General features: G+C 54.0%; 13 protein-coding genes across 13 annotated transcripts; 6 read left to right on the plus strand and 7 right to left on the minus strand.

Moving 5' to 3' along the window:
* Window positions 1-2,850: 2,850 nt before the first annotated feature.
* Window positions 2,851-3,477, minus strand: J4E88_005483 (uncharacterized protein; the record flags this gene model as incomplete). Its single annotated transcript, XM_049399119.1, has 2 exons — window positions 2,851-2,891; window positions 2,943-3,477. The coding sequence occupies 2 exons, from the start codon at window positions 3,475-3,477 to the stop codon at window positions 2,851-2,853; spliced, it is 576 nt and encodes a 191-aa protein (XP_049254910.1).
* Window positions 3,478-3,922: 445 nt separating this feature from the next.
* J4E88_005484 (uncharacterized protein) lies at window positions 3,923-5,828 on the minus strand (the record flags this gene model as incomplete). Its single annotated transcript, XM_049399120.1, has 7 exons — window positions 3,923-3,994; window positions 4,060-4,417; window positions 4,466-4,779; window positions 4,827-4,873; window positions 4,920-5,434; window positions 5,559-5,700; window positions 5,756-5,828. 7 exons carry the CDS (start codon window positions 5,826-5,828, stop codon window positions 3,923-3,925), a joined length of 1,521 nt encoding a protein of 506 aa, XP_049254911.1.
* Window positions 5,829-6,887: 1,059 nt separating this feature from the next.
* On the minus strand, window positions 6,888-10,536 carry CTF1ALPHA (Cutinase transcription factor 1 alpha; the record flags this gene model as incomplete). The annotated part of the gene is made up of 8 exons (XM_049399121.1): window positions 6,888-6,954; window positions 7,008-8,153; window positions 8,200-9,408; window positions 9,459-9,583; window positions 9,641-9,657; window positions 9,805-9,881; window positions 9,931-10,115; window positions 10,528-10,536. The coding sequence occupies 8 exons, from the start codon at window positions 10,534-10,536 to the stop codon at window positions 6,888-6,890; spliced, it is 2,835 nt and encodes a 944-aa protein (XP_049254912.1).
* Window positions 10,537-10,615: 79 nt separating this feature from the next.
* J4E88_005486 (uncharacterized protein) lies at window positions 10,616-11,191 on the minus strand (the record flags this gene model as incomplete). The annotated part of the gene is made up of 2 exons (XM_049399122.1): window positions 10,616-10,966; window positions 11,015-11,191. 2 exons carry the CDS (start codon window positions 11,189-11,191, stop codon window positions 10,616-10,618), a joined length of 528 nt encoding a protein of 175 aa, XP_049254913.1.
* Window positions 11,192-11,605: 414 nt separating this feature from the next.
* On the plus strand, window positions 11,606-13,192 carry J4E88_005487 (uncharacterized protein; the record flags this gene model as incomplete). The annotated part of the gene is made up of 1 exon (XM_049399123.1): window positions 11,606-13,192. The coding sequence occupies one exon, from the start codon at window positions 11,606-11,608 to the stop codon at window positions 13,190-13,192; it is 1,587 nt and encodes a 528-aa protein (XP_049254914.1).
* Window positions 13,193-13,839: 647 nt separating this feature from the next.
* Window positions 13,840-15,696, plus strand: J4E88_005488 (uncharacterized protein; the record flags this gene model as incomplete). The annotated part of the gene is made up of 1 exon (XM_049399124.1): window positions 13,840-15,696. The coding sequence occupies one exon, from the start codon at window positions 13,840-13,842 to the stop codon at window positions 15,694-15,696; it is 1,857 nt and encodes a 618-aa protein (XP_049254915.1).
* Window positions 15,697-16,309: 613 nt separating this feature from the next.
* J4E88_005489 (uncharacterized protein) lies at window positions 16,310-18,269 on the plus strand (the record flags this gene model as incomplete). Its single annotated transcript, XM_049399125.1, has 2 exons — window positions 16,310-16,518; window positions 16,577-18,269. The coding sequence occupies 2 exons, from the start codon at window positions 16,310-16,312 to the stop codon at window positions 18,267-18,269; spliced, it is 1,902 nt and encodes a 633-aa protein (XP_049254916.1).
* Window positions 18,270-18,770: 501 nt separating this feature from the next.
* J4E88_005490 (uncharacterized protein) lies at window positions 18,771-19,166 on the plus strand (the record flags this gene model as incomplete). The annotated part of the gene is made up of 1 exon (XM_049399126.1): window positions 18,771-19,166. One exon carries the CDS (start codon window positions 18,771-18,773, stop codon window positions 19,164-19,166), a length of 396 nt encoding a protein of 131 aa, XP_049254917.1.
* A 45-nt stretch (window positions 19,167-19,211) lies between these two features.
* Window positions 19,212-19,730, plus strand: J4E88_005491 (uncharacterized protein; the record flags this gene model as incomplete). The annotated part of the gene is made up of 1 exon (XM_049399127.1): window positions 19,212-19,730. One exon carries the CDS (start codon window positions 19,212-19,214, stop codon window positions 19,728-19,730), a length of 519 nt encoding a protein of 172 aa, XP_049254918.1.
* Window positions 19,731-19,845: 115 nt separating this feature from the next.
* Window positions 19,846-20,439, minus strand: J4E88_005492 (uncharacterized protein; the record flags this gene model as incomplete). Its single annotated transcript, XM_049399128.1, has 2 exons — window positions 19,846-20,262; window positions 20,332-20,439. The coding sequence occupies 2 exons, from the start codon at window positions 20,437-20,439 to the stop codon at window positions 19,846-19,848; spliced, it is 525 nt and encodes a 174-aa protein (XP_049254919.1).
* A 535-nt stretch (window positions 20,440-20,974) lies between these two features.
* Window positions 20,975-23,221, minus strand: J4E88_005493 (uncharacterized protein; the record flags this gene model as incomplete). The annotated part of the gene is made up of 3 exons (XM_049399129.1): window positions 20,975-21,322; window positions 21,369-22,971; window positions 23,019-23,221. The coding sequence occupies 3 exons, from the start codon at window positions 23,219-23,221 to the stop codon at window positions 20,975-20,977; spliced, it is 2,154 nt and encodes a 717-aa protein (XP_049254920.1).
* Window positions 23,222-23,554: 333 nt separating this feature from the next.
* Window positions 23,555-24,382, plus strand: J4E88_005494 (uncharacterized protein; the record flags this gene model as incomplete). The annotated part of the gene is made up of 3 exons (XM_049399130.1): window positions 23,555-24,090; window positions 24,144-24,248; window positions 24,298-24,382. The coding sequence occupies 3 exons, from the start codon at window positions 23,555-23,557 to the stop codon at window positions 24,380-24,382; spliced, it is 726 nt and encodes a 241-aa protein (XP_049254921.1).
* Window positions 24,383-24,507: 125 nt separating this feature from the next.
* Window positions 24,508-24,837, minus strand: J4E88_005495 (uncharacterized protein; the record flags this gene model as incomplete). Its single annotated transcript, XM_049399131.1, has 1 exon — window positions 24,508-24,837. The coding sequence occupies one exon, from the start codon at window positions 24,835-24,837 to the stop codon at window positions 24,508-24,510; it is 330 nt and encodes a 109-aa protein (XP_049254922.1).
* Between the last annotated feature and the right edge of the window lie 2,071 nt (window positions 24,838-26,908).

Raw genomic sequence — 26,908 nt, forward strand, 5'->3', positions numbered from 1 at the left:
GCGTCCAAAGACATTGGAACTAACTCGCGATTGGATTCAACGCTCACCTTGAACTGCATAAGTCCCTTCAACACTCATGCCCTCCTTTTTCTTGCCGAAAGCTTTCAACTTGTCCTTCAAGCTCGCGCTGAATTTCCTAGTCATACTCCCACCGGCTCTCTCCACCTTACCCACCAGATTCTTCACACTGTCCTTTCCCTCCGTGATGACGGGCGCGACACCAGTAGAAATACTTCTCTTGAGATCCGAGCCTATAGAAGTCACCGCTTTGACCTTCAACTTCTCCCAGCTGCCGGTTCTGCCATGCGATTGATAGCCACGCGCTTGGTAGCCGTAACCATGCGTTTGATATCGATGCTTTTTGACTTTAGGTCGTTGCTTGGGCGTCGAATGATAGGGGTTTGGTGTGAAGGTGCTGCAGGTAGGATATGAAGATGGCCATCGCGATGGTAGTGACATGTGGTGCGGTTCCGGCGCATGCGTTGAATGCAGAGCCGAAGAAGATGTAGGGGCCCAGGACGATCGGTTCGACATAGCGGTTTCAGGCCTGAGGTGCTGATTCGTGATGGAATTGCGTGAGAACGCTCTTGATATCGCCGGTCTCTCCAAATCTTCTCCAGGTATTGGCACGATTGCCCTTCCGTAAGGAGACGATTCAATGTCCAAGTCAAAGACCCGTCCTTGCCTCCTCTCTTGCCTTGCCTCGAAGCTTCCCCGTTCATCTGTAACACGCCTCATGCTTAGCTTGCGCCTGAACTTGTCGATACTACCCACTCGGCTGCAGATACTGCCATACTTGCTGTCTTGCTTTCCTAGACGTCGTCCTTCACCATGCACGTCGCGAGTTGCTTGTTCCTGGCGAGCAAGGAAGTCCTCGATCCACTCTTTTGAGCTTTCATCGGTGGCAGAAGGCTGAACCCATTCGCTCGATCTCGCCCAGTCATGTAAATACACTCTTTCGGTGGACTTCGAACGGATGTTACTGTTCAACCTTGAATGAGCTTCATAAACTCCACCGCTCAATGGCACATTGGATATAGACTCTGGAGTACCGGTCGGAGTTGCGTCACTACTTGTACGGCTGGGCCACGTCATTCTCAATGAGTTACGCAGACTGGCGACTTCATGGAGTCTTGCATCTAGCTCGCCGATAGACTGCATGCTTTGGAGCTGGGAGGATGGATGAATGTGTATAGGTCCAGGCTCTGTGTGTGACTTCGCAGAGACTAGGGAATTCATTGTCGATGCGCGCGAGGAAGGCCTACTTAGAGGCGAGCATGGATGAATAGTATCCTCCTCGGTGTCGTTGATCAACGTGGTGGTTCTCAGAGGAGGTGCAGATACTGGGCGATAAAACGGTGGTTTAGGTTCAATAATCGGAGTCAGCTCGTTCTGCGACGACTTCGGCAGAGGCTTGCGGCGAGGCATGGTGAGGGCATGGCTCTGGTGTACGGCATCTGTCACATTCAAGAATTGAAGTTTCGGAACAGCCGGGTATGTGGGCACTCCTGAGGTAGTTGAGTCGTCGTGCATTCGTATAACATTTTGCTGGTTTGCCACAGACGGCGTCGAGGAAGAATCAGTCGTGTTGTATGAACTTTCGGCGCACGCGGGAAGCTGGCCAGACGGCGTTTTGGAACGTTTCGAATCTCTAGAGATGTATCTGTCCTCGATGATTTGCGTATCTTCTGGAGATGGTAAGTCTCTCGCTTCTGTCGTGGCAGTACGTGTACCGTTCCTTTGCCTGTACATATGTTAGTGGGGCTCGACGTTGCATCTTGGGTTGCGCACTCAGACTTGGCCTGTCTCGACATTTGCACGGCTTTCAGCAAGACACCCGCGCCGTTGTCATGGTCCGAGGCATGTGCAATGTTCGCGGCATCGCCGGCCTCCATGATGATGGTTGTTTGTTGGAGGAGAGCAAGATTTACATTCTCGCAACGGACCCCAGGAAAAGCTCGTACGTCAATGAGCATCGTGTACTGGCAGTCCCACGATTGGCGACAACCGGATCCACCCGTGCCCGCGGTATCGTCGGTCAATTACTCGTAGCTGATGTGCAAACTCAGATCGCTTATGGGCTTGAGGGGAAGCGATCAGGGTCTATGACAGTCGTTTTCGGATCGAATATCCCATGGTTACCGCGGAGCGGGGTTCGACTGCGATGCGAGTCTGGTACTGATTGCGGAAGACCCTGCATCGCCTCGTCGCCTTTTGCGCTGCCGTCCTCGGATTCCGCACTGTGATAAACTCTGCACCATTGATTTTTTGTGTGTAAACCTTCGTCTACAGAGATACAATCAATCGGTGCAATCTTGTTGCTGTGGTGCAGTTCAAGATGTGTTGGTAAGCAATCAAAGATGAGAAGGAAACCCCCATATGAGCTCGGTTGTGCCTATCGGAGTGCTAGTGGAAGTCATGAAATATGGGATGATCAAAAGTGAACGCAGATGTGGAAGGTGCAGCGGGGTTATGGAAAGACATCGTGTCGGATTGGGGGTGTGGAAAAGAGCGTACCGTGGCACCCACCATTCTGTACCAACACTATCTACTTTACGCATGGGCGATAACGGAGAATGCGGGGCAACGACTGAGTTCTTGTACAGCTATGAGTGCGGGGCAATCATCGCGATCTGTCCGTGTTACTGAAGTGTGGTTACGAAAGTCAAGCTTCAACGTTCAAAAGTGCAGAGGGAGGAATATTAGTACCTAGCTAGGTATTGCGCTAGCCAACACGTGCTCGTCACGTGTGACCTTCAATGCAGAAACAGAATTTGGGAATGTCTGAGAATACGCTCATGAAGATTCCCGCCATCAAGGAAGAAAGCACACACAGATGCAGCCATAGCCTTACTGCTCCATCGCAATACTGCGCTCGTAGAGATCAGACACTACCAGCAGCTTAGTTCATGCCATTCCACGCGGTTTCGGAAAGAACTTACGAGTCTGTCCGTCCAAGAAGAACCCCTCCAGATTCTTCGCCACTCGCTCATATCTAGCCAAGTCATCTTCATTAAGAATCACATTGACCTTGGCTCTGATACCCCGAACATGCGCCATGAACTTGAGGAAGTTCCCTGTTAGGCGGTCTACAAGGACAACCTCCATGTCACCACCCTTCAGCGGTCGGTTGTCAAGACGCATTACATACGTTGGCTCGTTCTCTTGGATGGCCTTTTGAAATCGCTCGGAGTGCTGGTAGAGGAAGGCCACGTGATCCGCGATATCCTCCCAGAAGCCGATGAGCGAGAGAAGCGCAACGCGACACGCTGCCGAATGGTGGACATCGATGGACTGGTGGCCGGGAAGACCACAGACACGACAGCCACCGTATGTAGGACGCGCCAATAGATTGAAGCGGTCGGGGTTTTGTGGAACTTGCTTTGTGCCGGCTGGAGTCAGCTCGCGAACGGCTACTGAGAGCTTCGTGAGCGTTTCGCGAACATAGTCGGCATCATTCGACGTTGGAGATGACATAGTGATTGGGTGCTGTGTGTTAGTGTTGCGTTGTTTGGAGACAGGAAAATCTTGTAAGAGTAATCTGCAGGTCAGTGCTTGCGAGGATCGCTGAAGTTGAGGCCGGTGATAGAGGGGGAAAAGTGCGGTTGTATGAGTAGACGGTGGACGAAGAAGGTTCGATGCAAGACACTGGGGTAGTCACGATCTCACCGCTAACAGTGAGAGAAGGCACGTGCCGGCCAAGGCAGCAGTCACACACCTGCAGATTGTTTTCTCACGGATCAAGAGACCATAGTGAATCATGTCGCCTCATGAGCATGTGCATGAAGCGTAGAATAGAACAGTTGCTCAAACCCCAGGCGTAAGACCCTCAGGGTACTTTATTGGTATAATACCAGCCGAGGTCGCCACCAAGCGGTGCATGTGCGATAAGACGATTCACTCAGTGTGAAGAGGAAGCCTACTACATCTGTCCCGCCATAGCAGGGCTACCGTGGCGTTGATCAAGGTGATCGTAGTTGAGGTCGAACTCTTTCTATACTCGCGTTAGTGTCTAGTACGTCGTTCATAGGACGTGCATTGACAGAGCGGAACACATACCCTTTCTCTCCTCCAGTTCTTAACATCGAAGAATAGATACCATCCGTGTTCCTCTTTTGGCGAAATCCTGATAGGCGCCGCGAGATCTGGATCCTTCATCATCCACTGCTGGAGCTTCATGTGCCACCGCCAATCGCGGTTGTATAGCTCTTGTGCAGCAATTTCTTGCAAGATATCTCTCGGGAATTGATAGAAGATAGCTAATAGTGTCTCGGCGGAGAAGCTGGCCATTTTCGAATGCAGTGGTGGAACATTTGTTACAGTGTACGCCGCCGGTAGAGTGAAATCTGGTGGAATTACTGGCTTGACGTTGGATTCCACGAAAGGTGAACCAAACGTAGGATGTAATGGAGAATTACTAAGAAACCCATTAGCAAATGTGTTGAGAGGGCAAGGGAACGCGTACTCTGGCCGGCTCAGATCGAGGCCCAGAACTGTCAGATCTTGGCCCATAGCCAGCGAGGAATAGTCGGGGCTGTCCATAGGAATCATGGACAGAAGTCCAGGTAAACCGTATCTTTCCGAGTCCGTCATGTCCGAGAGCTTCTTGTGTAGCATATTTTGCGCGTTCGGGGAGCCGAGAACGTCAGACCCAAATGTTTGCTCGAACTGATTCTGGTGCTGCCGTTGACCGCCCGGGGCGAGATCAGCACCACCCCGCATGCTTGTCTGAGGACCTAGGGAGAACATGTTCCCTTGCTGCCCTATCCGTTGGTTTCCCTACATGGTGTGAACTATGGTACAGCAGAGTTGCATGTGGTACGTACATCTGCTTGGTTGCCTGTCCGCATGTTCTCAAATGGTGTCCGTGATGCTATCATCGTCAGTGGCTGATATGATGGCTGAGACCTCTTGCTTACATGTACCTGGCGGTGCCCTGCCACCCACAGTGGGGTTGATGCTCCGGTCTTGCTGGCTATCTGTCGGGCTTGAGAGGCCGTTCCGTGTTTGTCCGAGCCCAGGAAAGGCGCTGTTTCCATTCGCACCGAATGCCGCTGCGTTCTGTATCAGGCCAGCTCTTCGATCTTGTGGAATATCTCCGCCAGCGCCCCCTAATGGAGGGAACTCCTCGATGTTGCCTGTCTGCGGCTGAACACCCCCCAACTGTCCGACACCCCCTTGTCCTCCAAAACGATAATCATCCCCAGCACCAGAGAACTGGCTTTGGGATGAATCATCCTGTCCCTGGTTCTGCTGTTGTTGATTCGTAGCCTGTGTTGCCTGCCCTTGGCCCTGCTGTTGACCTTGGCCTTGCGGACGTCCGATCGTGTTTTGCTGGGCTTGCTGGGTGGTTCGTAGGGTGGGGTTCGACCACATCTGCTGCGCGGTAGTGTTCTGTTGCGCTTGCGGCGCGCCCGACAGCGAAGGGAATTCCCTATGGTCATCAACATTTAGCTTGTGTCTCTCAACGTCCTTCAGATTCCCAGAATCGAGCTGTGGAGTCTTTTTTCGGTACTCTCCTTTCTTTCGTTTCGGAGGCATTTCGTGTGTTGACTTACTCAAGATTCAGCGGCGTATGTGGCTGCGAGCCGCCCATTGCTTGCGCGAAGCTTGACATGGCCCCGCCGTTTGTTCGTGTTTGCGCATTCGATAGGCCTGGCGCACCCATTGGAGCTCCAAACCCCCATTGAGACGCAGCACCTACAGAGACAGCAATCAGCGATATAGCCCAAACTCGCTCTGGGGTTGTCCTCACCCATCTTGCCATTCTGCAACCTATTCGCACCGAGTGGGGCACCGCGGCCCGGATTTTGTTGCGCTTGAAACATGTTGGGGCGTATGTTTTGTAGGAATGATGCGCCCTAGCCTACACGAGAAGGGTAGTTAGTATTGTTTGATTTGGGAGTAGGTACTTGGGCGAGCGAATGGCAAGGCTGCGGCGAAGCAGTCGAGGAAGGCGCGTAGTGAATACGGCTGTGTAAAGGGATCGTGATCGTTGTAGGGCTGTTATTCGGGCGCGTTCGATGTCGTAGTCGTGGGTGGCTCCGTTGCGATGTGCGGCGTGGTGCGATTCCGATTCGACCTTGGGGTTTATGCGGGCAACAGAAGGAATGGGTGCACTTCGAGGGCTTGGAGAGAGAGCATTTACGAACCTGGTAATAGAGTCGTGATCTGGCCTTGGGCGGCTAGTGTACGTCGAGCTCACGGTGTTGTTGTATCAGTCTCGCGTACTTAGGTACGTGAAGTTGCGAGGTTCCCGAAACCGAAGTGGTGCTAACCTAATCGGGCCTGCACAGGCTTATGACGCGGGGAGCCAACCGGCCCACGGGTGGATCTTCCGTTGAAATGGAGAGCTTCGGACTGCTTAGCATTGAAGACTGCGCAGACTCGTAATTTCGATACAGATGCGATAAGCACGTAAGAAAGAATGAGAGCATGAACCCGGATTAGATGTCTTCTATGGCAACAATCAGCAACGTATCCCAACAGTAGGCACATTGATGAATTCTAGCGAAGGCCTCACAAGGCATTGGATTGGAATATCTTGACGTGAACATCCTAAGGTCGTCAATATCTGTCCATAATTGCCTTCAGTCACAAATGTGTATCGTGAAATTCGTCCAAGCACGCGAGTATTTTGCATTGATGGTAGCTTATCGTGAAGACGACACAGAGAAGTAGTATGCCGAAAAGTGTTGTCCTGTAGTATGCCAAATCATCTTCCTTTGTACGCGGGACGTACAGGACCCACACGCTGCTACCTCGAACCTTTTGAAGAGACATGCATCCATGCAACAACTGAATCCACGCTACTGATACGCTTACACGCGGAGTAAAACTTTAACAACAAAGCTATCGAACAATCACAGAAGCAAACGCTTATGAGTCTAAGCAGGGCCTTGCTGGAATAGATGTGACATGTCGGCTTCACCGTTGATGCCGAAGAAGTTGAACCTGGGACAGAGATTTAGTGACTGCTTTCGGACAGAATCGCAACTTCGACTTACCAGTCATCGACATTCAAGCTCATAGGCACGATGGGGTTGGGCCGACCTCCGGAACTTTGACTCCAAGCATCATCCTGTGCGCCATGCTGTTGTTGGTTTTGCGACATCATCTCCATCTGTTGCTGCCAGGCCTGAGTGTTATTATGCTCGTACCCGCTGGAGATACCCGGATTTGATGGTGGGTTCTGCATCTGTGACTGGCCCCCAGAAGTCTGTTGAGAGGGCATGGCAATGTTTTGAGGTTGGCTCAAGGCAGGATCTACAAGGCTGTGGTTTTGCATGGGTGACATCTGGGGAAAGTTGACTTGTGTGTCGGCAGGGAACAGCTGATCGGGCTGGAAGTTCTGCCACACTTCTTGGCTAATATTAGGGGTATCACGGGTCACCAGGAAAAGATCTGGTGGCGTTCCTGGATACGAGTATGAAGGATTGAACGGGGTCGTAGGACGCGTTCCTGACCGTGAAGGGCCCATGAATGCGTCGTGATTCTGCCGATTCATCTGCGGAGATCCAGTAGTCATCTGGGGCATCTGCTGTTGGGGTTGCAGCTCGCGCGAAGGTGTGACGGCAGGAGTCTGCGGTCTGGACCGCTCATAGGAGACCTGGGCAGATGGCGGCCCACTTGGAACAGGGAAGCCTAGATCCATGTCATCGAATTTTCGTTTCGAGGATTCCTGGGCAGGCTTAGGTGGCGGTGGTGGTGGGACCGAAGGGACCTTGTTTTTCTTGTGGTTGCGGCCGGCAGCTTTCTGCAGACGTTCTTCAAGGTGCTTGTTTCCAAGAATCGATTCGAAGAGAGTATGCACCATCTTTGCGACAAGCCACACCTTGGAGACCTCTTTAAGAGCGTCCAAACAGATCTGTAGTCGCTGCTCAGTCGCTGAGACGACCGACTTGTTAGACGACTTCATCTGGTACACGTGCATGATGAGAGCGGAGAACAAGCTGTAGACGATGAAAGCCGGAGTATACCGAATTTCATCATGAGCTCTGAGGTTTTCAATAATGGATGTGATCATGGCGGCTGCTTGGTACGCGATATTCCGTGATGGGTAGGCGTTGGCTTCACCAAAACCGTCAAGATGAGTGGCTTTTGGTGAGCCTGCTGGTGGCATGTGTGCGCGATGCAGGAGACATAAAGTGGTGCTGCGAGCGTTAGTCTACGTCAGAGTCAGAAGATGCATAGACGTACTAGTAATTTGAATGTAACAAGGCAGCCCAGAAATGATGGCGATTTCGCTCCCACTGCACTTCCGGTGGACAATGTTGCAGCCAGTCGGCAAGGGCCATGTCGCTGTGTGTCAGGTCTATGGCATTCGCCCTGCGGTGTTTCGACGCTACCGAGTATTGTTGTGATAGGACCAAGCCCATAATCTCGCTAAGCTTGACATAGTTGATGAAGAACTGAACATGGATCGGATCTGGTGGGTATTCTGCGGCGTGCTCTGTCTCGTCGTCGATGAAGTCATCTTCAGACACCATCTCGACGTCGGAATCTTCAGGGTCGATGGCAACCGGCCGGCCGAGTGCGACTGCCACTGAACGGTCCCGGCTGTACAGTGTCCACCAGATACGCTTCCACAGGCGCTTGTCGGAGCGTGTGAGCTGCGATCCTTCAACGCTGCGGTGCATGCCCGAACCCTGAGCTACTACGATAGCGACTCGGGTCCAGTAGAAAACGTTCTTGGTCACGTCCTCGGGTCCCTCCCAGTACCAGCCCATCAAGATGAGGGCTTGCACAATGGTCACGCGATCGTCTTCGAAGTTGGCATCGTATAGCGCCTTTGCGCGCTTATAGAACGTCATGGCGGCGGGGGTGGTTGAGCCACTGGAGTCCATCAACTGCGCATTGGTACACACGCGTGAGCCTGCCAGGAGTATGGCCTGCAGTAGCAGGAGCGAGGGCGGGTTCTTGGGGTCTCGATACTGGCGCATGAAGCGGCTGCGATTGATGACTGGCACGACCGGGGCCACCCATCTGAAGAAGGCTTCGACAAGCTCGTCGCACAATGCCCGTGGTGGGAGCAGGAAGGCGCCTCGCTGATGCAGTATCTCAATCTCCATGTTGTCCATCTCATTGACCCGCGCCTTCGCGCCCCGCACGTTCTCGGGCAGCGGGTAGTGGACGACATCGGTGGTGCCATAGCGGTCGTGCACAAGCAGCGACAGGTTGGAGGACTCCCCGAGGTAGGCGACGCGGCCGGCTTCTTTGATGGGGGCGCGCGCAAACTTGGGCTTCATGAACTGCACGTAGGTGCCATTGTGGGTAGCCTGTTGGGCGGCGTATTCGGGCGAGACGGTGGTGGAGGGGGTCCCATCCTGGGTGTTGTATGCGGTCGACTTCTCGCGGGGCTCAGCGGAGGTGCTGGCGGGCGAGCGGTCGTCGCTGTCGCCGCGGTCACTGCTGTCGCGTCAGTTCCATAGCACCCTGGCGGTCGGTCGCGTGCGTACCTCTCTGCATCCTTGGCCCGGGCCGTCTGCGTCTTCTTGCGCTTGGGCTGGGGGATGCGGCACTCGATGCCGAAGGCGGTGCAGTTGGTGCATGGGATCCCCAATGAGGCGGCGTCGCATCGTACCTATTGCTGGTTATGTCGCGTCCTGGCAGCACGGCGGTTCCGCGGCTGATTACTCACTTTCCTCGCGTGACAGGCTGCGATGCGTGGTGGTTAGCATTCGTTATCCAGGCCGACCGAGGTGCCGAGGCTCGCGAGCTGAACCATATATCCCACCGACCGCAATGGCTCCTCCCTCGTACCATCAGGGGCGCAGATACAGGCAAGACATGGGTCGCACTCACTTTCGCACGCCCGGCTGGCGCGTTGCCGCCGGAAAGACGGGTGTCCAGGGGGAACTGACTGCGACGACGCCGACGGCCTGGCTGGTATGAGCATGTGCTGGAGTGCTGCGCGCGACTGCAACCTACGGGGTCCCAATGCTGGGTTGCGCAGCGAGCGGCGGCGGCGCTGCTGCTGCGGGCACGGCGCTGGCCATGAAGGAGTGTTCGCCAGACATGCTGCTGTCGCTGTGCTCTTTGACGCGGTCGTCGAAGGTTGAGGTTGTGATTCGTCCGCAAATGGTCGTGTTCTTTGGGGGCACGCACAGTGTGTACTAGCGCGGGCGCCGGGGTGGTACGGGAGGGTACGGCAAGGCAGTTATTACCATTGCGACACGAAACGTGCTTTTTCCTGTCGAACAGGATATTCGCTCAGACGCCAGAAATTGCACTGCTACCTAGGCTGCTTCTGGGCCGTGTCACGTTGGCGTCGACTTTGGCTTCTTTGTTGCTCGGTTGGACGGCTGCCAGCTTACCCCAGATCACGTCTCCGACCATATGGCTCGCCTCCTATTGGCGACAATCACCAGTTTCATATGCGGACCAGCGAGACAGCATGGGAAGCAACTGATCGCCGGCTCTTTGAGGAAACTCGACTTTGTGATTTGCATTCACATGCAGACTATGCTCTAAAGGGGCTGGCTTTGCTCACACGACAGCAAGTGTACTGTCAAGTCCAGCCAATACCTTAAGCATGGCCTCGGAAGTCGTCCCGTGAAGTAATCAGCTTTCCCAGATACATCAAGCGTTTCAACTCTTCCAACGTCCATGACTGCTACGCGGAACACCCTTCGCGCTTCTGTCTGAACGCTTCCAACTTGACCTCCTTATTCGCAGGACTGATGTACCTGAGCTCCACATCCCCCACCTTGTCCTTGATAACCTCATCCTCGGATGCATACAGGTACTTCTGGTGCTCGACTGGGTCTAAGACGACTGTGTCGGCGTTCTGCACTTCCATCTCAAACACCAACTTGAGCCATGTCGTGGTCTTGTCCAAGAAGGTAAAATGCGTGACTTTCCTCAGTATGCGGGTCGTTTCAAGACCAGCTTCTTCTTTGAGCTCTCGAGCAGCAGCATGCAGAATTGTCTGGTCCGTATCATCGACCTTGCCTCCTGGGACCTCCTTTTTGGTGTTAGCACCGTAAGACTCGTAGCTTCCTCATTGACTCACCCAGAGATCAGGGAACGCTCTTTCCTCCGCTGCACGCTGCACGATCAGCAGCTTGCCTTCTTTGTTGAACACAATTGCGCCTGTGACGAGACAATTGTATTCGGGGTGCTGCTGGAGATAGTCCTTTTCAGATACCGCGTATTCTTGCAACGAATCTGGATAGTGGAGAGGTTTCATGATGCCACTGGAGTGTGAGTGAAGACAGGCAAGGAATGTTAGATCTGGGGCTTGTGAAGGCAGCTATGTACGCTCAAACCGTTGTTGCCTTGAGAACATCCTCAACACGTCGTGCAGGTTCAGGCTACCGCTAGACCTCAGCGAGGTACTACATAAGCAGAGAATACAGTCATCGCGTTGTCTATGGGCATGCTTACAAGCCCCTGTGGATGATGCGCTGACACGTGAGCCAAGTGTTCGCGCGTCTAGATCGGCGCTAGGTGGTGAATTCAATCCAGTGCGTCACAACATCGACGCGCCTCATCCCCATCCCCGTCGCACGGTCGCCGCCCGCATCAATCCGATCGCGAACACACTCACTCCCTGCGCATATTTCTTAATACCTTAACACACTCGCGCTGGCGCCTTGCTACAATGCCCCGCCCACCACGATCGAAAGTCGCGTCGCGCGTCGCGAAACCCACCAAACCGAAAGCTGCCCCCGCGCGCAAACAGGCGGCGAAACCCATACCAGCGCAAACCAAAAAGCTCAGTGAGGCAGCCAATAGTTTCAGCGAAGACAGCGATGGCCTCGTTACCAAATCGAGAACAACGCGTTCGCGCAGGATTCTACTGGGGGAGAAGACACCGGAGGCTCAGGACGAGGCAGAGCTCACCATGACTGGCGCGCTGCCGGCTGAAGAAGACATCCCTGTGTCATCGATTAAGAACCGGACTCCTGCATCGAATGCATCAAAGCGGACGCGGGCCACAAGGAGCAGTGCCAGGAAGTCCGCAGCACACACATCGCCAACTGCCATCGAACCAGCACACGAAGAACCGCAGATAGAAGAGGATAGCGGCTATGGCGACTTGACATTCTCTTCCCTTGGCTCAAATTCACCAGCTCACGGCACCCGCCCGCCGTCTGCCATCAAAGTCGGCGCAACACCCGCACACGAGAGATCGATACTTGCTTTGACCAACTTCAAGCGCAGAGCACGGCAGCCAAGCTTGTTGCGCATGGTGCAGCAGACTACGGACGTGGAGGACAATGATCAAGACGACTTGGACAACACGGACAATTTCGACTTTGACGACTTCCTTCCCCACGCTGAATCAACACCTCTCAACGTGCGGAAACAGGTACCGGAGGAGGAGACACGGAATGATAGCGGCACTCAGATCTCAAGCTCCGGTTCCCGTGGTACAAAGCGCAAGCTGTCGCCTGTAGTCCAAGTACCACGCTCGTCACCACCAGTCAGTCCACAGTCTGGCGGCGATGTGGAGTCGGAGCGGTCACACTCCCCGAGCCTACCAGAAGTACTGCCGACACGTGAGGAAGTCATCGCGCAGACACAGGAAGACGATGAACCCTTGAGCGAGACGCTTGCACCTCCCATGTCAAGTAGCCCGGAACGCGAAGTATCAAAGCCGCCTCCAAGCCCAGCGCAAACGCGACCACGCAGGAGAGGACGGCAGGCCAAGACACCCGTGGTGGACGAGGACTCTGATGGCGAGGAAACAGAGACACCTGCAAGGGCTAAGCAGAGGGCCAAGAAGAAGGCACAACAGAGCATATCCACCGCGCAACTCAAAGAATTGCTACCACGTCGGCGCAATCGCTTGCGGGATCGCGATGAGTTTGAGATCGAATCGTCGGATGATATTGAGCAAGTGGACTCGGATCAAGATGAACTACAAATGCCAACACGTCGCGTTCGTCAGAGGCAGGGGGCTGGAAAGCCGGCATCGCCAAAGGCAACAAAGAAAACAGGGCGCGCCAAGAAGACTGCACCAGCAAAACCAGCAGGGAAGTCGAGCCGAACGTACGGTCGCAGGATTTCGTCGGACAAGGAAAATGAGACTGCAGACCAGAACGAAGCAGAGACCACCGAAGTCTCAGCCATTGAGCAGTCTGAGAAGTTGGCGGCTATCAGAAAGAAGTTTGAGGAAGTGGACGCGTTTGAGCTGGAGTTTGAAGATGTGGATGCGACGACCAGCTCGAGCCCGTTCCGGTGACGGACAGGCCAGTGGGTGGGTGAGATTCGTTCTGTTCGATAGTGTGTCTTTACTGTTTCTCGTTCTGTCGACCATGACGACTGATGATGATATCCGTGGGTTTAATACACGCACATGGCGTTTGTTTGCGTGTCGCTACGCAGTAGTGTTATAGTACATGACAATGCACGATCTGTATCCAAACCATGAAGTAATGTCGTGAATGCATGGGGTGACCGAGTCAGCTCTGGCCTGAAGCTAGTCGTTATCTGGCCTTATCGTCACACGGCGCCCAGGCAGTTTGAGAAGTCACGGAGGGGCGGTGAAAGTCGAAGAGTACCCACTACTTACGTATCCAATTCATCTTAATCAATCGTGAGCCTTGTGCATGGTGCCTAGGTGACTTGGCATGGCACGTTCTGACGGTTCGGCGGCACAGTGCACGGGCGTGTTTGAATGAAGGGGTGTGGTACTCGGGGGTTACGTAGCTTCCTTCCCCAGCTGTTGACCCTCACGATACCCGAGCAACCTAGACACTGCGCTTCCGTCCTTGCTCCTGACGTCCACGCCATGTTCCCGTAACCCCATGTCATGCGGCTTCCCGACCACTCCAATCACTTGGCCTATGCAGCACCACCGTTACCCACTCCGCCTGGCGTCCGCATGCCATGAACCCCTCCAATGGCTCCTCGCTGTCCACGTCCAAGAGCAACTCGACACTGCGCCCCCGCACCCGAAGACTGATCTCGGTGGAAGATGACATCTATGCGACGAGTGGAAGTGAGAGCGGACCCAGTAGGGCCACGTCGAGATTGAACTCGCGGAACACATCTCCCACCCCGAATGCACGCACAGGCGGCGCTTCCTCGTCCCGTCTAAACGTCACTTCTGCCCCCTTATCCTCCTTTCAAAGGTCATCGGGCACCTCGACCCCGAAATCATCCTCGCAAACACTTTCCGGCCTATGGGGAAACTCGCTGGCGGCTATTCAGGGCATTGCCGCTACCGTCCTGGCCAGTGACGGTACCTCGGACGAATCTGGAAATACTCGCAGACGTAAACCGGGCCATGGGCGTCGGACGTCGACGAGCGCCCCGCCGCCGAAACACTGGGGTCCTGCAGGCGCAGGCTCGCATGTCGGAGCTGGAACACACGAAGAGAGAGAGGCCATGGTCAGAGCGATGAAGCGCAAAGATCTACTGACCGCCGGTGAGCATCTGGTACCGGACTCTGTCGGCCGCATAAAGCGCAGGAATTCGGATGAACGGATCAGCGCTTCCGCACCTCCCAGCGAGAACGACGACCGAGATGCACTTGTATACATACATCACGTTCGCCCGCAGGACACGCTGGCGGGACTGAGCATCAAATACAACTGCGAGCAAGCTGTGCTACGGAAGGCCAATCGTATGTGGCCGAACGATAGTGTACAGATCAAGAAGCAAGTCGTCCTGCCAGTAGATGCGTGTGGCGTAAAAGGGAAACGAGTCCAAGGCCCGGATGCTCTCCCTGCCGAAGATCTATTACTGGGAGAGTACGGCGAAGATTCGAATAGCAAGGCTCCACTTTCAGATACTCAAGGTCTCCCTAACGGCTGGACCACGCCAAAGAAGAAAGACCAAGAGAACGACTCCGTCCCCTCATCTGACCCAGAGCCACCATGGACACATGATTCATGGGTTCTTCTGCCTAATGACAAACAGCCCACACAGATTGGCCGCATGCCACGAAGAGCGCTTGGCTTCTTCCCACCCGCTCGACGAAAGTCTCTCGCGTACTCCGACGCCTCGACCCCCCGGGCTTCCGTCGACCTTCCACGCTCGTCCACCTCCACAAATCCGCTCACTAGCTCTCCCTCGCAATCCGTTCGACCGCGCGCGTCAAGCAACCTGTCATCCGCCTCAGCCCACAGTCGTCAAAGAAGTACATCAGGCAAAGCATGGGGTCTGCAAGGCCCAGGGGGTGTCGGTACAATGGGCAGGAATGTGCGAAGCCCTGGGCCTGCGCAGGATGGTCTGAACAAGAAATTCGCTCAGTACTTGCCCAATATGGCTCCTCCACCAGGACAGGAATACTTCACACCGTGGGCGCCGGGTTTGCTGGACGCAGGTGCAGGAACATCAAGTCAGTATGGCGGATCCGGTGCTGTCACTCCGCTCAGCGGCAGCGGCCTGGATTTCCAAGAGCTTGGGGGTGCTATAGAAGGATGGGTAAGGAAGGTCGGTACACAAGCACAGAAGCTTTTGAATGAGCCGGGCACACCTGGACAGGGGAAACGCAGTGCCGTACCTGTCCTGGGAGCTGTCGGCGGTGATCTGGGCGACCTCATAGAACTCCAAGATGATGCCTTTGAGATTGGAGATGACGAAAGGGACAGGGGCAGATCGAGGGCAGAGGAGACGCTTGCGTCGACCAATGAGCGCTCAGTATCGAGACCAGCACAGCAGTATCAGTCAGCACGACCAGACATCAATCTTGTCCTGAGAGATAGGACGCGAAAAGGGGAAGGCAGCAAGAAGGATTAGACAGCATTGTGTGAATAAGGTGTAAAGGTCTTGGTAGCAACACGTGCATAGCATGTTGGCTTGCTTTGGGCATCGAAGCGTTTGGCATTTCAGGGCATTTGCAATATATCATTCACAACCCCACGTCCATGTTCCCAAATTCTGGTGGCTTGCTCCTTATGCCCGGTTTTTGCTGATGATGTTGGTTGCGAAGACAGTTCGGAAGAACTACAACAAAGCTCTTCGTCGGGTCGCCGAAGGCCGTGCACCTCCACATTGGATCCGGACTAGACAGGCGGTGACTTATCGCGCCACTGTCGCTGTGAGGGCCGATTCCCATTATCTACTCGAATTGCGAGAGCGATATATCTAGATGTCCGCCAGAAGCGCATTAGGCAGGTGGTCATCTGCTCTGCTGCGGCATAGATCGGCATATGAAGCTGCTCCACTCCGACGATACCTCCAAACCACGCGATCACCTGCAACGTTTCTCTCCCATGACGACCGTCTTTCACCAACATCAACCTTGACTGGAAAACATCATATCAAGCAACATTCAAGGATAGGCCGACCTCTCACACCTTCAGCTACGAGAACAGCCGCATTCGCCACGATGCATCGCTCCCCCGCCGCCATGTTAACTAAACCGATGGCGGACCCAAACATCGAGATCCGCACTCCCAGGGATCCCAACACCTTGTCCAACTATCACAACTTTGTGACACGGCACACTAGTGTAGACTTCGATATCGACTTCCAGAAGAAGAGGTTATTTGGAAGTGTGCTGCTGACGTTGGAGTGCTTGACGGATGAGGATGTGAAAGATGTTGTGTTGGACAGCAGGTATGTACACATTGTCTGCAAGACTGAATCGTTGGAATGCTTTACTAAACAAATCTAGCTTTCTTGATATCTCCGTTGTAGAAGTCGAGGGCAAAAGCGTCAAGTTCAACGTAGGAGATCGCGTGGAACCTTATGGCAGCCCTCTTACCATCACTCTTCCTTCCAAGGTTCCCAAAGGCAAGACTGTTGATGTAGAGATCAAGGTCGCAACCACTGATAAGTGTACCGCGCTTCAGTGGATGACTCCTGCTCAGACCTCCAACAAGAAGCACCCCTACATGTTCTCGCAATGCCAGGCCATCCACGCACGTTCAGTCTTCCCTTGTCAAGACACTCCAGATGTCAAATCGACATTCAGCTTTGCTCTCCGCTCGCCCCTGCCGGTGCTTGCTTCAGGTCTGCCTACCGGGGCAAGTGACTACCTGCCCCCGAAGAAGGATGGTGAGAGCGGTACCATGAAGTACACATTTGAGCAAAAGGTCCCCATGACTGTCTACCTCTTTGCTGTCGCGAGTGGAGATCTAGCGTGCGCAAGCATCGGCCCCCGCAGTACGGTATGGTCTGGTCCTGAAGAGCTCCTTGCATGCAAAGACGAGCTTGACGGCGAAATCGAGCCTTTCATGAAAGCACTCGAATCCATCGTCTCGCCCGCCTACCAGTGGGGACAGTACAATGTGCTCATCCTGCCTCCTTCATTCCCGTACGGCGGTATGGAGAATCCGGTTTGGACTTACGCCACTCCCTCTATTATCTCTGGCGACAAGCAAAACGTCGACGTCATCGCACATGAGCTGTCACATTCATGGTCCGGCAACCTGGTTAGCGCAGCAAGCTGGGAGCACTTTTGGTTGAACGAAGGCTGGACAACGTATCTGGAACGCAGGATCGCTGCTGCTCTTCATGGAGAGGCACATCGCCACTTCTCTGCCATCATTGGTTGGAAAGCTCTGGAGCAAAGCATCGAGAACTACGGCGAAGACCACCCCTACACTAAACTTGTTCTCGATCTCAAGGGCCAAGATCCTGATGACGCCTTCTCTTCCATTCCGTACGAGAAAGGTTTCCACGCCCTGTACCAATTTGAGCTGCTTCTCGGAAAGAAGAAGTGGGATTCTTTCATCCCCCATTACTTCGACACTTTCAAGTTCAAGTCCGTTGACTCATACGACTTTAAGAGTTGCCTCCTAGAGTTCTTCGAGAAAGACGCAGAGAGCAAGCAGAAGCTGGACAACTTCGACTGGGACAAACTGTTCTATGCACCGGGATTCCCTGTCAAGCCAGACTTTGACCAGACTATGGTAAAGAGCTGCTACGAACTCGCAGACAAATGGCAGGCTTTGATATCCTCCGAATCCAACGACTTTAAGCCCCAAGCCTCTGACATCGAAGGCTGGGTGTCAAACCAGTCCGTGGTCTTCCTCGAGAAGCTTCAATCTTTCGCTTCGAAATTCTCAGCCGACAAAGTACACCTGCTCGGTGCGACTTATGGCTACAACGACACTCAGAACATTGAGGTTCTGTCTCGCTACCTCAACATCGGGCTCATGGCCAAGGCACAGGAGACTTACGAGCCTGCAGCAACATTGTTGGGCAAGATTGGGCGTATGAAGTTTGTCCGGCCCATGTTCAGGCTCTTGAATGAGGCGGATCGCGACTTGGCGGTCAGCACGTTTGAGAAGAACAAGGACTTTTACCATCCGATCTGTAGGCAGATGGTAGAGAAGGATCTTTTTGGAGAGGAGAAGAAGTAGAGACGGGTGCAATCATCAAGAAGTAAAAAATAGCTACAGTGATTTAAATATATGTAAAGGCTACATATGAAAATTGAACAAGTGCAAATGAAAGTAAATTTGTTATTGACTTGTGGTGTCGCTATGTATCTCATGCCAAGAAGTCTATCGACATCGGCACACCAACAGCTCGTGACTATCACACTTCCATCACTTCCAGCCGTCGGAGCAAACACCGAAACAGAACATCAGAACTTCGGCCTTGCATCACCGAGACCGGCCTACCTCACCCCGTCACCATCTCGCGTCGAGGCAACCTGTCATTCATACCCCACCGGCATACCGCATCCGGCACTCCCGATCCCCGCATCCCGCAATCCAGATTCTAGCTCACATCCTCTGCGGCGTCACGGCGTCTGTTTAACCCCTCATTCAACCGAACCGCCGACCCAGCGCCCCCTGCCTTTGCCAACCACTGTCGCGAATCGTATATAACACGTTTCCTCCTCCCGGCCGCCGAAAATGGCCCCTCCCAAGCGCGCTTTGTTCTCTCTAAACCTCGATACCGACGCCGACCACGTGTACCAGAAAGTCGAAGACCACAGTAAAGACGGGACAGATAGAGTTAAAGTCATTGAAAGCAAAGGGCCGACACACGGACATACGGATCTGAGCTACGTGACGAAACCGTTTGAGAAGACAGTCAATCGCGCGGTCAACGAGGTCATTGAAGGAAGCGGACGCGAAGTACACTCCGCAGAGGGTCACGTATCGTATTCGACAAACAGAACGGAACGACGAAGTGGCGGAACAAGAAACCAGGACGACGAAGAAGAACGCGATCGAAGCCGCTTGAACGTTGTTAGCAAAACGAAAAGAAGGAACATCGAGAAGAAGTACGATACTTCTGAACTTTAAGAACTTCCCTACACCCACGCAACGCGTACTATATCAGCACCCACCATGTCATCGGACCAGCAACCCCTCCGCATAGCCATCGGCTGCGACGACGCGGGCGTTTCGTACAAGAAAGCCATCATCAAAGACCTCGAAGCCGACTCGCGCATCGCCTCCGTGACCGACGTTGGCGTACCTGAAAACAGCGACAAAACCGCATACCCGCACATCGCCGTCGATGCCGCCAAGCTCGTCGCAGAAGGCAAGGCAGACCGCGCAGTTCTCATCTGCGGTACCGGTCTCGGTGTCGCTATCTCTGCGAACAAGGTGCCTGGTATCAGGGCTGTAACGGCACATGACTCCTTCTCGGTGGAGCGCGCCATCTTGTCGAATGATGCGCAGGTACTGTGTATGGGCGAGAGGGTTATTGGCATCGAACTTGCGAGGCGGTTGGTGAAGGAGTGGGTAGGATATCGATTTGACAAGGGCAGTGCGAGTGCGAAGAAGGTACAAGCTATCATGGACTATGAGAAGCAGAACTACGCGGGGTTGGTCAAGGATCAAGCCGACGCGAAGGGCTGTTAGGGTATTCATGGATAGTTCATTTTTTGTTGTAGAATATCATTGTTGATGTCACGCTCGATGTTATACTCTTCTTATGCATGGCGAGTCCTCTCATGCAATAGCACCCATCCGCCCTCTAATGATCCGGCGTACCAAACTCCCAAATATCCTTCTCATACCCCTCTGTCAAATCCTTGTCCTGCCCATACTTCTCCTGCCACATCGTGAACCCTCCCTGAAGCACATAGACCTTTTGCTTCTTGACCTGTGTCCCGCTAGGTCCTTTTTCTCCTCCCTCCTTATCCACGGCTTCACTCTGCTCCTCAACCTCGCCCTTTGATTCCACCTTCGAGGCCGGGTCCAATCTCTCCTTCTCTCTCAGATATTTCAATGCCGCACTGGGACCCCGTTGCTGCGATAACGCGCAGTGGAAGATGACGACTTCCTTGTCTTGTAGTGTGCGGATGAGCTCGGGAGTTTTGTAATCGAGTTGCGATGAGGGGACCCATGTTGAGCCTTTGATGTGACCGCCGACGTGGTCGCTGTCTCGCACCTAGATTGGGGGCACATGGTCAGCCTTGTGTATATCAGGGAAAGATTTGTGTTGAATGGGTCGTCTTACGTCGATGATTGCAGTGTTTTCCGGCAGCGATTTGCCAGAGGATTTGAAGTCGCTGGCGAGAGACTCGCGAGTCACGAATTCGAGATCCGAAAGGGATATCGTCGACATTGTGCGGGCGGATGTGTGAGGTAATCGGCGGAGGAGAAATGCTCGTGCTTGGATCGCAGCAGGATGCTGATGGCACGATCTCGCTGCGCGGAGAAACTTGAGAGAATGCAGCGTGGAAGTTGTAAAGGAGCGGACGATTGTCAAGGGCGGGACGTGTACCCGAGTTGCAGAGCGTAGAATGCGTGAAAGTGAGTTGGAGGGTTGGTGGGGTACGCGTGGGGAGCTACGTCGCGTAGACACGTGTGTGCTCCACCCAATGGCCAGCTGCAAGTGACATGCTTGGTTATGATGGCATACGCTCTAGACCTCCATGTGGTTTTGCCGTAGCACGTCAAAAGCTTGGAAATGTCGTGATATCGTCCGGGCATGTACAGGCGCACACTTTGACCATTGCAGTGCAGATAACAACAGTTTGTATTAATACAAGACGCGAGATGAATAACCGCCATCGCTATCAGAACCAATCGTGACTATGCTACATGCCAAAGAAAACGCCGAACCACCCAACAGTCATCCTGTGGTCTTATCTCAGAGCTTAATCGTGCTTCGCGCCTCCAAAGTTGCCGTTACCCATGCCGCCCAGTAAGCCATCTTTCTCTCCCAGCTGGAAGTATGCGCCGGTATTTCCAAACCTTCTCTTCCGCCTGCTGTTGCCGAATAGTGTCGCAGCAGTGAAGAAACCGACGAACATGCCGAGCGAGATGAAGGGATGGTTGTTGATAAAGTGACGAGTGGAGAGGTACATGCCAGTAATGCGACCAGTGGTAGATTTGGCGGCAATCTTGGGCGGGTTCGAGGTAACCATCTTGATGGTTTCAAGGATTGCGGCGCGAGAGAGGCGGATAGGTTCGCCAGATACGGTGCTATCCCAGTAGCGACGGTTCTATGTGTGTTAGCAAGATACATGTGAGCGAATCCAAGTGACTTACATCTTCATCGTTGATGATGACGCTCTCGCCATCCTTGACATCGACACCGTATGTGGTCCGGATCCAGCGTTCCCAGAAAATACCGTCAACCCATGCGAATGCGACTTGAGTGCGCTGGATATCATCCATGTTGATTCGGATGGATTTTGCATCTCTGAGTGCTCGCTGGTTGTCCTTGTCCTCGGCTTCTTCAATGCGCAATTGCTTCGCATCGCGAAGCTCCTGTCGCTCAAGCTGGTAGGCAGTGTCCTGCTTGTCAATCCACTCAAGAGCCGCGCTCTTCAACTCACGCTTAGAGAGGATGAACTCGTCGGAACGGTCGCGGTTCAGTATACCAAGAACAACGAATTTACCGTCCATGATCTCGCGAGCATTGGTAGATGTCATCTCGGGGACGATGGGCAACCAAACAGACTTCATCCAGGTGAGGACCTTCTTGACGTCGCGCATCTCGAATGGTGTCCTAGGTGGGTAGTACGTAGGCTTTCCATCTCTTGAGACCATCAACCTTGGCCAGGTGGAGATCTTGAAACGGTCAAAGAGCTCCTTGTCATTTGTCTTGACCAACTTTGCGCGGCCTACAAGGCTGAGAGGAAGCCGCTCGAGCGCCTGAAAGTCCTCCGAGGTGGTTGCGTGGTCGTAGAAGTAAGTGAAGATGACTTCTTCCGTCTCCTCCATCTTCTTGAACTCTTCAGCGTTCACATCAGGCACGCCAGAACCGATCGCCGAGGCCTTCTCCGCGTAGTCAAGCAGATCACCAAGTCCACGGAGACCACCGTACTCAATGCGCTCGCCACCTTGGAAGAAGAGCATAGTCGGGTAGCCTCGAACACGGGCTTCCTTGCACAACTTCCTCTCCACATCGCAGTCAACCTCGCCAATGTTGAGCTTGCCCTTCATCTGTCGCGCAAGGTTCGCCCACGTCGGCGCAAGAGCCTGGCAGTGGTGGCACCATGGCGCGTAGAACTTGACAAACCAGGGATCGCGTGTATTTGTAACGAGCTTCTCGAATGTTTCGGCGGTAAGGTGCTCGACGATGCCGGATGGGTTCGCATTCGAGGTCGGCTCAACCTTTGCAGGCGCAGCCTTGGTCGTTTGCGAAGCTGAAGGTGTGGCGCCGGCGGCCAGGTTGGTGGCTGGGCTCGCTGCCTTCTTGTCCTGGGCTTCCGACTTCTTCTCTTCCTTGACAGCCTCCTCCGTTTCCGGGCCAGTTTCTACAGATGTTGCGCCGACTTTGGGGAGCTTGGGACCACCCTCCTTGCGTGTACCCGGTCGGAGAGTCTCCAGAAGTCGCTCTACCCAGGAACTCATGCCCTTCATGTCCTTGGAGCCTGTCTCTCTTTCCGTCTCTTTGCCGTCCTGGAAGTAGATCATGGTCGGATAGCTCTGGATATTGTGCTTCTTGCAGATATCGGCGTATGCGACGCAGTCGACCTTGGCAAACTTGAAGTCATAGTATCGGGTGAATGAGTTCAGGGAGTCGCCTTCGGGCTCGTCTTTTGAGAGAAAGGGTTTCGAGGTGTAGTAGAATTCGTAGATGGTCTGGTAGGTGGGCTTGAAGTGCATGCAATGGCTGCAGTAGGGCGAGAAGAACTCTACTATCCTGCAGAATGTCAGTATACCGTGAATGATCGACAGCTGTCTCCATACCAGTTGCCTTTGCTGATCTCGGTGTCTATGGTGGCAGGCCCAAGTTCTATCATGGGCGGCACCGTCTCGCCGTTGAATATTGTGTCTGGCGTCTTGTCGTCCCAGTCATCCTTCTTGGCGGTCGCCTGGGCACTCGACGTGTCGGCCGCAAGTGTGGAAGCAAACGTCGCCAGCGACAGGAGGGAATATAATATAGAGCGCATCGCGGCGATGGCTGAGGGGCGGGCTGCTCGTGTGAGGCAGCGGTCCACACGCGAGGGGACAAGTAAGTTGTTGCGTATCGAGGGCGCGATTGGTAGGGATTGTAGGGATTACAGCGAGCCTGTGTATCACGCAGGCGTGGCGGAGGGGACGTCGCGCGTGAATGAGGGTAATCGTGTCTCCAGGGCGCATTGTCCCTGAGCCATGGGACGCTTACTAGCCAGGGCCCGCCGCTCCGGCTGCATATCGCTTGGCGGGCGCATCTTCGTCCTGACGGCATCACCACTGCGAAGCACCAATTGCGCCCCCGCCCCACCTCGCACACTCCCGCCAACATGAGGGCAGCTGCACGTCTCCTCGCCAGCGTCAAGCCCGGCCAGTTCCTCGAGGCCGGCACGCCGACAGGTCTCACAGGCCTGCTCACCCACCCGTCGCCGCGCTCCACCCTCCTCTACCACTACCACTCCACCCTCGACAAGCTGAAGAAGATTCCCGAATCCTCCGTGTACCGCCAATCGACCGAAGCTCTCACCAAGCACCGCCTAGCCGTCATCGAGCAAGCTACGCCAGCAGGATGGGATGAGTGGCAGCAAAAGGTCGCGCAGCAAGTCAGCCAGGACCCGACAAGATATCAGGCCATCGATACAACAGGCGGACAGACCATTATACTCCCAACCCAGCACGAGGTTGATGAGCGGTCAAAGGCTGCTGAGTGGGACGGTGAGGCCGTGGAGACCTTCCCCGAGGGCATTCGGTCGTCCAAAGAGCGCTTGCCCCATGCCAAAAAGATGAAGGGCGATGTCAACTACACGCCCGAGCGGGCAGTCGCCGACGTCAAGTTCGACCCTGAGCCGCAATACACCGCCGAAGCGTATGTCATACATGAGCCGTAACCAATAATGCATCCATAGCTGACTTGTGCAGTATCTCGGAACTTGAGAGCAGAATTGGCGCAGGATTGATTGAAGAAGTCATCCAGGTTGCTGAGGGCGAACATAAGCTTGTAGACGTCATGGTCGAGGCCAAGGTGTAAGTAGACTTCTTCCTGACTACTCATACCACAGCTAACCCGCCACAGTTGGGAGCCACTCGAGGAGCCGGCGCCAGAAGGCCAATGGTCTTACTTCGAGCGTATGACACACACAAAGACCCAGAAGCCATAGAGCCGCGTGTTTCGACCAAGGACATAGATAGTAGAAGAAGAAACATCACATTTTGTAGATGAAGTTACAACCACCTTCTACACGAGACATGTACATGTGTTTCCGCCCGTGACCCATGCTTTCAATCAAGCCCCGTCTCCCTCTCCATCCGCTTTCTCCTTCAAAGCCTCTGTCCTCAATTGGTTTCGTTTCACCAAAATCCTCAAAGTGTTCTGCTTTTCGATGTCCGCCATCTGCTCCCAATTTGCGATGCGCGACAATGTGCCATCCTTGTTCACTACCAGAGGGCCCAGATGATCCAGCTTGACCGCTTGCCCACCGACGTTGATCTGCGTGGTACCCTCGTCAGCCGTAGGTGCCGGAAGAGGTAGTGGGGTTTTGTTGGATTCTTGCGACGTCTGATCCTGAGGATCCTGTGGAGTAGGGGGATTTGCTGAGTTGGTGGAGTCTGACATCGCGCGTACTTGTAGGTGGGGAACGTGGATGCAGTAGTTTTGTGGACGGCGGAACGCAGTTGTGTGGGCACGTAAAGCTTGTGCTAGAGCTCTTGTTGTTCTCATGGAGTGTTTTGATCTTCGGGAGACAAAGTCGAGAGTGCGTTTATTAGTACAGCCGTTGGGTGTTGCGATGATTGGAGAAGCTACGTTCGTCAATTCTAGAAACCTCTAAACATTGAAAAATAATCACGTATTGCACACATCACTGGAAATCACATGAAAACACCATGAGAATATAGTGTAAGTTATCGAGTATCATAACACACCCATACAAACATGATCGCAACCTCCGAAGTGCCAGTTTCCCGTTGTCTGGATTTTCACGTATTTCGCATGCCCGGGCAGGAAGACCTCTGCAACGCACTTTTGCGGTGCGGCTCACCACAACATTTATGGCTCGTAGTAGCCGGCTCACTACTACAGCTACAGGAAGCAATGCGACGAACTTCAAGTCGCACACTGCAGCAAAGACAATTGTCGGCATCTTGCTACAGACGGCTACACAAGGTGAGCCAGCCGGCCAACTTCATCAAGGCGCACAAAACCTGTGACATTAGATTGGACACAATCGGATCGATGGCACACATTGTCCAGAATTTTCGAGCGATACAAACGAGCAAGATGCAGGCCACCACTGCGTATATGTCTGCTCAAGCCTACCTAGGTTGTCGCATCCTACCATGCCTGCCTACTAGAGCAAGCGCCACCAAGCATGTACGTCTCCGCAATCGATCCAGTTTTTTCGATATCAGCTGTACCTAAATACATATGTATCCCTATATCCCAACCTTACATTCTTTTGTTCGATGAAATGTTGAGCATCGAGTGCACCAAAGGTGGTACCTGGGTACCGTGGCGCTCCACAGCAAGGCAGGCAATGCCTCTGGTACACAAGGGCCTGCAACGTGACCATCAGGATTCAGGAATTTCTCCTACCACGCCCAAACTCCGAAGCACATCAAATTATGGCTCTGAGAGCCATGTTTCTCAAATCGCTCATGCACGGTAATGATGAGAGAAAGAGATGGGATCAGTACCTAGATACCGCCACTGGAGTCGCGCCTACCAAACTCACAATGTCTGCAATTACAGCATTGCCGTAGCGCCAGCAGACATACCACGATGATTACAACGCTGTGTTTCAGTGGGCATCCTCGCCTTGTTGCGAACCAGCCTGCGCCTTGCTCCTGGCTTCGCATCGAGTCATATGCGCGTCGAAGCCAAGCGCAGCTACGCTTCGGAACTGCACTTCCGCCTACGCAAAGTCGGCGGACAGTCCCAAGTTCATCCGGTCAAGGACCCTGGTTCCATGACTTGTATGATACGCTATCTTGACGTCGGAAGCCTGTCCCAGCGCCTCACCGGTCTTTCTCTCGGCGGCGTGACCTCACAAGACAGGAGGTTGAAACTCATCGAGTGCATGACGGTCAAGCCACGGCGGGTCAGAGCCTGCTGCACGACATAGACATCCCGCCTGTATGTCGCTGGTCTTGCCGTCTTGGGAATCACTGCAGCGCGTCAAGCGGACAGCCCACTTTGATGCCCACCTTCGGGTATCATCCACACCCAGATTCGGGAGCGCAACCGCAAGTGGGACTGGAGCTTATTCCAACTTCCACGATGCAGAGCGTGTGGGCAGTGTGCGCATTCCAGGAGCATTGCGCGTTCAGGGAGCGCAGATGCGGCCACCTAGCACGCCTAGGGGTGCCGTCGAAACCCTGAGAGCGATTGAGCGCACGGTGTCGCATCGGATGGCATGGCGCAAGCTGCAAGAATTGCTGGCATGCCGGGAGTTTGATACACAAGAGCGATGTGGGATAGCGCACAACACGTGGGGGGGTTGGCTCATCTGCATCTAACGGCACTCTGGCAAGCCACGACGCCCGTCTAAGCTCAACTACAAAGCATCGCGCCATCGGTCTCTGTGACAGCATGCCGCTTGCCGAGGAAAATTTCTCTTCCATCACCTTGCACTCTAAAGCCTCGGCAAATTCTTCCGCAAAAGGTTGCGTTGTACTTTGCCAAGCAT

This window comes from Alternaria novae-zelandiae (assembly GCF_023758075.1).
Source record: "Alternaria novae-zelandiae strain BMP 2774 chromosome Unknown scaffold_10, whole genome shotgun sequence".
NCBI lineage: Eukaryota > Fungi > Ascomycota > Dothideomycetes > Pleosporales > Pleosporaceae > Alternaria > Alternaria novae-zelandiae.